The sequence below is a fragment of the Arachis hypogaea genome, chromosome 17, assembly GCF_003086295.3.
Source record: "Arachis hypogaea cultivar Tifrunner chromosome 17, arahy.Tifrunner.gnm2.J5K5, whole genome shotgun sequence".
NCBI classification, from domain to species: Eukaryota; Viridiplantae; Streptophyta; class Magnoliopsida; order Fabales; family Fabaceae; genus Arachis; species Arachis hypogaea.
The window spans coordinates 129949828-129958865 of NC_092052.1; the positions used below are offsets into that span (position 1 = coordinate 129949828).

General features: G+C 35.7%; 1 protein-coding gene across 1 annotated transcript; it reads right to left on the reverse strand.

Annotated features, from left to right (window-relative positions):
* Window positions 1-5258: 5258 nt before the first annotated feature.
* Window positions 5259-8501, reverse strand: LOC112767205 (transport inhibitor response 1-like protein). The gene is made up of 3 exons (XM_025813093.3): window positions 7597-8501; window positions 6902-7418; window positions 5259-6814 (listed from the first exon to the last, which is right to left on the reverse strand). Exons 1-3 carry the CDS (start codon window positions 8130-8132, stop codon window positions 6056-6058), a joined length of 1812 nt encoding a protein of 603 aa, XP_025668878.1. The 5' UTR covers window positions 8133-8501; the 3' UTR covers window positions 5259-6055.
* Window positions 8502-9038: the final 537 nt, after the last annotated feature.

Genomic DNA, 9038 nt, shown 5'->3' on the forward strand with positions numbered 1-9038 from the left:
TTTTCCATCTATGATATGACCGAATTATATGCATTTCAGTATTGGCAAGTACGGAAAATTTTCCATTATCTCCAAAGTCCAAAGGTTTCCTTTAAAGAATGTAAACGATAATAATGATGTGAATGTTTACCTTGTTCCATGCTAGTTGGTACTCGGTAGAATTTGAATGGATGTTTACAGTAGGTTTTAGGATATGTTCGATAAACAGCTCTAACACATGTATACAAGTATAATATTATATTATTACTGGCAAATTCTGATGTTCTATTTTATCATTCTTTTTTGGCCCCCCAACAAAATCTGAATCTCATCATAGTCCCTTGGATGTAGCATCCTGAATTATTTGATATTACAGCACCACACTTTTGACTAAATGTTTCAATAATACCACTCTAGTGATGACTGATGAAAATATTTACTGGTGGATCTTAATTTGTTTGAGCCAGAATGCCAAATAATCAATGATAACCTTTTCCCCCCAGTTATGGGTACCATTATTGATATTCCTGAAATGAAGGGTGAAATAAAAATGCAATATATTTGGTTGTTTTGAGTATAGTAGCCTGTATCATTTATGCACTGATCTTCCTTCACAGTTTCAAAAAGCAGATTCTGGTGTGAGGGAGAGAAAGTTGCATCAATAACACAAATTTTCTATTCAAATGAAGCCTTTATTTTATTCTTATTCATTTTCACATCCAAAGATGCAAAAAGCTTTAATTTTCCAAAAGCTTGGACCCTTATTCTATAGTAAGAGTACACTAACACTAGTATTTCATTTAGTTAAGGTTGATCATGATTCATTGCCAAATTGGGGTCCACCATGAATTTAGAACCACCAAATTTCCAATCTTTTTATGCTCCCTCACCTCATCCTTTTGACCAAATTGAAGCTACTAACACATGACAATCACACAGCTTGATTCACTGAAGGCAAAGTGACCCACCCCCCTGACTTGACAAAAAGAAAAATGGTTCCAATGAGTTTCAAAACGCTCAGAGTACTGTTTTACATGTCACGCTTGAAAGATAGATATCAATATGTGCTTGAGAGTTTCTAACCATTCTAAAGGAGATATGATTGGAATGCTCTTTTCCCTCTCTTTCAAATCATCCACCAAACCAACCAATAAATAACCCTTTTTAGCCTTAATGGAATTTGAATTGTAACTTGTGTGGCTTCAAGCCTTAGTTTTTTCTAGATATTCCGCAAATGGGGGAGCTGTTTGTTAGAACTAATGAGTTTTCATCATTAGAAAATAACTGCATCCATACCAGATTGTGCTTCTTCTTAAACACCATAATCAGGCCCTGCCCACCATCCATGGAGGATCATCCATTTCTCCATTTTCCAGTCGGGACCCATTCCTCAAGAGGCCTTCAATTTTTTGGTTGCCCACGATATCCCCCAGTCCGACAAGCCAAGGACTAATCCGTCGCGGATCGAAGCTCCATTTAAGGATCTGCTGCTGGCCAATGAGTTACTGCATGCACAAGGCAGGATTCGAATCCCCGACACTTGCTTAAGCAGATGAGTGAGCTGTCCACTCGACCAACCCAAGTTGGTTTCAAGAGGCCTTCAATTATCACATTTATGTACATTTTAAATATACGGTAACGCCAGAATTTGCTTAAATTAGTATTCATTAGTTATGGTAATATTTAATAAATATTAAATAAGACAAATTCTGATTACTTTTTGTTAATAGTTTTTTTTTTTTACCAAACTAAATATATTTCTCGGTATAAAAATGGGTAAAGAATTATAAGTTAAGTTTTAAAGTGATTTTGGAATTAGTTGTGTATATTAAAATAATAATCTCAATTGCACTGATTACATTTTTAAGATTGACCATAATAACGTGATGAATCACATGTTTAAACTTAGGTTGCTTGTAATTTGATCCTAATGATCCATAATAATTTGGGGAAGACACTAAATTATTAGGGTCTATAGGGGGCAAATGGTAAAGAAAATATTGTACATGGCAAAAAGAAAAAGAAAGAAAAGAGTATTTGTACGTTGCACAAACGCTATCTTCCAAAACTTCATGTCATGTTTGGTCATGTAGTGGACAAAGATACCGAAGCAAGGGATATTGCTGCTTTTATTTCTTGAGGGAAATAAAAAAGAAAAACCTTTTTTTTTTCTCTAATGCTTATCTTCATTATGATTAACCTTTTGAGGGACTTGAACACAACTTATCTAAAGAGAATTCGACAATATTTGACTGGTGTCCTATGCTCCCCCTATGGCTATGGTCTATGGATTAACATGAGCCCTTTATTATTTATTAGTGCATGTCTAATCCTGAGCTGTATTTGGTTCTGAGAATAAAATAAAATAAAATATTAAAAATAAAATATAAAAAATAAAAATATAAAATTAATATTTTTGTATTTTATTTAATAATAAATTAAAATAAATTATAAAAATTTAATTTATTTTTATTTATTTATTAAAAAAATTAAAAAATATATAATAATAAAAAATATTATTATAAATTAATAAAAATAATAAAAAATAATTTGTATTTTTTATTAATATTTATGTATTCTTTCTGTTAAAATAGATACAAAATATATTAATTTAATATTTTTAGACATAATATTTTGTATCTTTATATTGTTATCTCAGTGTCATGTGCTTGTAAATAAAGGCTTCTTTAGTTTCTTCACTCGTTTCAGTAAAGTGTTTTCTAGTGCTGTATCTTGCCATGCTCCTTTTTCATTTCTTGTGTACCATGGATTTAATAAGATCATATCATAATGGTTAATGGACCTTCCCTATACTTAACATTCTCTTTATTTTTGGATAAAATAAGAATATTGTCAAGAATTTAGTTTCTATATAATTTAGTAAATATTTGATGATGCGATCGGATGAAGTTTGTTGTAAAACTCTTTGACAATATCAATATATCAAATTGATCTCTATTGTACATTAATGATTACAAGTTACAAGTGATCCCAAGTATTAACCTTTTACTCCTAATCAAGCCTACAATAATTGATGAGTTGATAACAAAATAGGAATTTCTCTAAATTCTTTAGGTGATTTTATTTTTACAGCCCCCATGATATGACCTTTTTATATATTGACCATCATTAGATACTAGATACTCAAGATTCACTCTTCTTACAATAAAATAGGAACTATTTATGTTCCTTGTTTGAGTTATGAAAGTGAAATATGCAATGTATTATTTCTAGAACTCTAAATTGCATGACTCATATGCAAATATGCAATGCACATGATGAATAAGCCAAGTTCCCTTTTATTATTACTTGCTCCATTAATCATAGTTAATAAGAACTTATCAAATGAAAAAACTATGTTCATTTTGGAAGTAGTGAAGATCAACCCTGGAATTAGTGCTTCCAAAAAGAATGCATAATTGATAAATTTAGAGAAAAACCCAAAATAGCCCCTGACAATTATCTCGAAAGACAACGAGGCCATTGACAAAAAAAAATCTCAATCCGGCCCCTAACAATTATCTCGAAAGGACAACAAGGCCTCTGTGCCAAAAAAAATATCAGGGACCGGATTGGGTGTTTTTTTTTCTTGGGGGTCTCGTTGTCCTTTCGAGATAATTGTTAGGGGCGGATGGGTATTCACTCATAAATTTATTAAAGATAAATTGGGTATAAGAGTGAAGTAGTCTAAAACTAAAAATTTTACACGTACAATTAATCATGTATTTTTACAATTTTATTTGACTATTTAAATGCATGAATCAGATTAGTCGATCGTAAAACTCTTTGCCATAGTAGTGTATCAAAATTATATTCTTATTTTATATACTTTAAATAGATTAAAAAATCATGAGATAAATCTCAAATCCTATTTGGTAGAAGAAATATATATTCCAAGTTGTGACATAAAATTAACACAGAAAGTGGCAAAACAGTTTTCTAAAACTAATCCAATGGAATAGCACATAACATCATGCTTTAGTGGTTGACATGGTGCTTAGATCAAACAGACAAAAGTTGAAGAAGGAAAACAAAAACAATTCCAAACCCTTTTTGGCTTCATGGAACTTTTTCATATATTATATTCTATATAATATAATATTCCCATTCCTCATGAAGGCACCGACACCACGCCGAGCCACTATTGTTTTGTTTCATTCTTATTTTTTATTTTTGTATATCAATTAGTTTCTTCATTCTCGCTCCTCCTACCACTATTTTATATGAACCATGATACCATTGTTGATTAAAAAAAAAAGCATGATTATAAGAAATATGTTAATAATAATATGCACAAAGCCATGATGCACCCCAACATCAATAGGCGAAACACGTGGCAGTTGCTTGATGAGATAGTGGGCCCGGGCCTCGTTTGGGGGGCCTGACCAATCAGCCCAAAGCAACTCAACTTTTTAAGCGTTGCAACAAGTTATAATTATTATTATTATTGGCTTTCATCATTGTGTATGTGTGCTTAGCAACAGTACAATGCATGTGATAGCTAGATCTAGTTGAATGTTTATATACGTTACTCATTCATTTAGTACCATATAATTTGATGAAACCCCTTTTTTTTATTTATTTGAAATTAAAAAGATAAAGGAGATGGACAGATCTAATCTAATGGCTACTAATTATTTATTGAACATAAAAGAGAAAACCAAGGTAAATGACCAAAGAAGGTAATACAAAATAGCAAGAGGACTATTCTACCCACAATGAGGAAAATGGATAAGCCAAATAATGAGAGAACTACTTAGTGTTTGTGTCAGTTCCTTTATTGTGTGTATCTGTTCACCCCACAAGCTTTCTTATCCTCAAGAAAAAGCAGTGTTGATTTCATTATGGAAGGTGAGGATCAAAGAGTGAAAAAGATAGAAGGAGAAATGACCAAATGCCATTAAGCCATTGCCATTGGTCCACTTGGGTTAGACTTTGACAAAGAAAGAGTGAAACCCCAAGGCTTTAATTTGCTCCCCATCACTTATTCATTTGCATAGTCACATCCCACTTTGATCTTAACTTTGCTCTAAGCAAGCTAGATATTTTCCCCAACACTATTTATTATATCATAGAAATAGAGTTTTAGTTTTAGTTAATCCAACTAAGCAATGGAAAAACCCCACATGAAGAAAGGCAAAGAGGTTGTACTTGAATAACATTTCAAGCATAATTAAAGGGCCTTCACAATCAACTGTGACTTGTAATTCAGAAAAGGAAATGCATAGACACAGCACAAGAAGCCCCACAAAGTATAAATGCATATGGTCCATGCAAAATTCTTAAATTCCGGCATTTATTAACCATCTCACAATTGTTAACAATAATAATAACAATAAATTCAACAGTCAGGAGGGAGCTTCATCTGTTCAGCAGCACATCTGAAAAATCAAACATTTAAATAGAGACACAAATACGCTTATATCATCATCATAGCATAATGGGAATTGGATATTTGACACCTACGGTTCAAACTAACTATCACCTTAATCAAATTACACAAACTAACTTCTGCTTCTCTACTGTTCCGGTCCAAGAGTTAACAGAATGTCACCCTCCAAACCTCCTAATATCTTGATCCTTCTGAACCTGCTTCCTAATCGACCTTCTATTTTGCTGAGGACATGAATAAATCAATTACCGGAGCAGCTTCAACAATCTCTACCAATTCCCCCTCTTCTTCTAGAGACTTTCATTTATGATGAAAATGAATGTAAAAGGACAAAAGGACATAAATATCAAGTATAGTGATACAACAACATTGGATAGTCCAATACCTGCATGATTTCATCTTCTGTGTCATTCTCCGATCATCCTCCCCTAACTTTTCTCTATCCACCTTGCTATTTCGAGTCCTCTGCAACGAAAAATAATACAGAGAGATGTTTTCTCATATCCATGGCATGCTGCCGCCCCAGCAATCCTGGCTAGAACAACAATTGTTAAGCTTGGCTTTGTTTGACATGGGCAGCAGAAATCTTCTGGCAGGTTTATTTAAAAAATCTCTTGCTGTATAATTTCACACAACAGCCACCAAGGATGGAAAAGGCTAGTAGGTTCTAAAACTTAAAAAAAGCTATTGAAGAATAGTAACACATTTAGGAGCATCATTCCGGGGCCGATCGAGAGACCGATACATGTATAATATCTCGATATGATCATCAGCTTTGTCTTCTTGACTATCAATGACTTCCAATGCTAGATGGGGCAATGCTCTTGCAATTTCTTGGCAACCTTGGCGTGTCAATTTACACGTTGACATCCAGAGAAATCTCATGTTGTAAAAATGATGCAACCCGGAATGCAATGCTGCATCCCCAAATGGGCTGTCCCTGATTTCAAGCTTTTGTAAATTAGGGCATCCTTCTAGCACATATTTAAGGCCCTGATCTGAGTCTCCAGCAAAGGCAACTGACAGTGTTCGAAGTAATTTCCCATACATCCCAATGTAACGAAAAGCTTGATCAGTCAATAACCCAGATACAGCAAGTCGAGTAAGTTTCTTACAATTCATAACAATAGCACCAAAACCGTCATCCATGGGTTCATGGGTCTCAGGGTCTGGCCGGTATCGCCCAATTATACAAAGACGAAATACAACAAGATCCGGGCAATTCTTTGACATAGCTATCACAGCTGCATTCGTCATTCTTTGGCAAAAGAAGAGGATCGATTGCAATTTCCTACAACCCTGAGAAATTACTTCTAAGCCTACTTCAGAAACTGGACCTTCGGCCTCTTCCCTCGTGTTACCAGGGAAAACTCGAAGCTCCCGCAAATCTTTGCAAGTTGCAGCCACAGCTTGAAGACCTTCATCACAAATTGAATCAAGTACCTGCAACAGGAAAAAACAAAGGTAAGCATTAGATACCAACCTATGGAAAGGCAAACCGGTGTCATAGAAACCGAAGAAAATACATACCCATAATGTTTGGAGTTTATGACATTGCAATATGACCGGTTTGAGTTGGTCAGCGTTAACATCAGCATAGCTAAGATTCAAAGATGTGAGATTAGCACAGGCCGGATAGATGGCCGGTAAGTAATCCGGCAAAATATCCCGGAACCCAGACAAACAAACTAGGGATTTGCAAGCTGCAAAGGCAGATGAGTAATCCAATTCCTGATCACCAACAGCCACATCATCTGATGCACAGAATGAACCTGTCCCAAGATGGGTGAGCTGTGGAGCTCGATGCATCAGGCGGTACAATTGAGGAATGGAAACATAATGATTCAGCCTAAGCTTCTTCAGGTAAGGTGATCTAGCCACTAGCCTCTCCAAGGCCTCAAAATTTACAGGGCACTCAACGCACTCAAACACAAGAGACTCCAGATGAGTCTCACCATCCGGAAAACATGATATCCAATCCATCACCTCCTCGTCTTCATCAGCATCCTCAACCACAGACTCCACAAGGTCAAGCACTCTCAGCAACCTGCCAATACAAGGCAATGAAGGTATGAAACCCCTTTAACACAACAAACAAATACCACAGAATGAAGAGTCAAATGTACAAACACCTAGAGTGCATACTCAGTACCCAACAATGCCACAAAAAAACGCAACCTTTCCTTATCAAACAAGAACCCAATATAGAGAAAAGCAACGAATACCTGCAGTTGGCAGCAACAGCGGCAATTCCAGCGATCCCAAAACCTTCACAGCACACGAGAACGAGTTCCTTGAAGGAGGGGAAGGAGCGAGCGATAAGGTTGAGGTCATCATCAGTGAGAGACATACGCTTCAGGTGAAGCTTCTCGAGCCAAGGGTAGGCATCGGCGAGTGCAGAGCCCCAGGGAGAGAAGTGGGCACCCCAGTTAAGCGGCAACAGATCGAAGTCCGCGAAGCGAGGCTTGCCCTTCACGGTGAGGGACCGGACACGGCGGAAGCGGGAGGTGGCGCGGTGTGGAGAAACGGCGTAGCAGTTTCCGATGAAGAGATCAGATCGGGTGAGCGCCTCCGCCCGACACCATGAGCGGCAGACGAGTGAGGCGGCGTTCCGGTCCCGGCGGCAGGTGAGGAAGTGGAGCACGTTCTCGAGGACAATCTCCAGCACCCGATCCGGCGGCGGAGAACGGATCTCCGACATGGGGGCGGCGGTGGAAGTGCAGTTGGGGAGATCGGGGAGAGAAGATCCAGAATGAGTCATGGTTGGATCAGTAAATAGAATCTTCTATCTTTGCATTTCCATGAGAAGATGAAGAAGAAGCAGCAGCAGCAGAAGTTGATGGAGTGTGGTTGTTGTTAGTAGTTTCCTTTTTTTCTTTTTTTAAATTGAATTAAATTAATTGATGAGAGAGTGAGAGAGACAGAGTCTGTGGTGTGTGCTGTCTATGTCTTCTCAGCTCAGCATTGGGATTCTCTCTCTTTCTTTTCTTTTCTTTTCTTTTCTTTTCTCCATCCATCTCACTACTTTCCTCTCACTTTCATTTTCATCACAAAATATCAACTCTCCTCCTACATTCATTATTGGGGATACCTCCATTTTTATAATTATACAAAAATCATTTATATTTACATTATTAACTTCATAGCCCAACTCCACATTAGAATTTGTTTTATCCAGCTGTCCAACTTCAAACTAGGGAAATTTCATTTCGGACAAGGCAATTACATTTTACATGATAAGTTTAATTCTGTATGCTTAAATTTATTTTGTTTCTCTTAATATGTTTTCCAAAACATTTTTTATGCTAGAACAGAAGAACTAGAAGAGCAGATTCCAAATCTTACTCTAATAATTAAATATTATAGATACTAATAAAGGACTTACATTAACTTTTAATTTAATTTAATTTAATTTAATTTAATAATAGTTAGAAAAAGATTAAATTATGATTATTTCATGGCTTAAATATAAAGAATTTGACCTATTATATAAGGACACATTACAAACAGTGAGTTACCCTATGGGCTATGTCTTTTTCGGATTCCAGAGTCATTGCCAAATGCTAACAAATAAATATGTTTTAACTATCTATCAATTTTAATTTTGTTTAATTGTTTATAAAAATTCTCTTTTACCTTATGAGAGTATAAATTTGTAGAAGAAAAA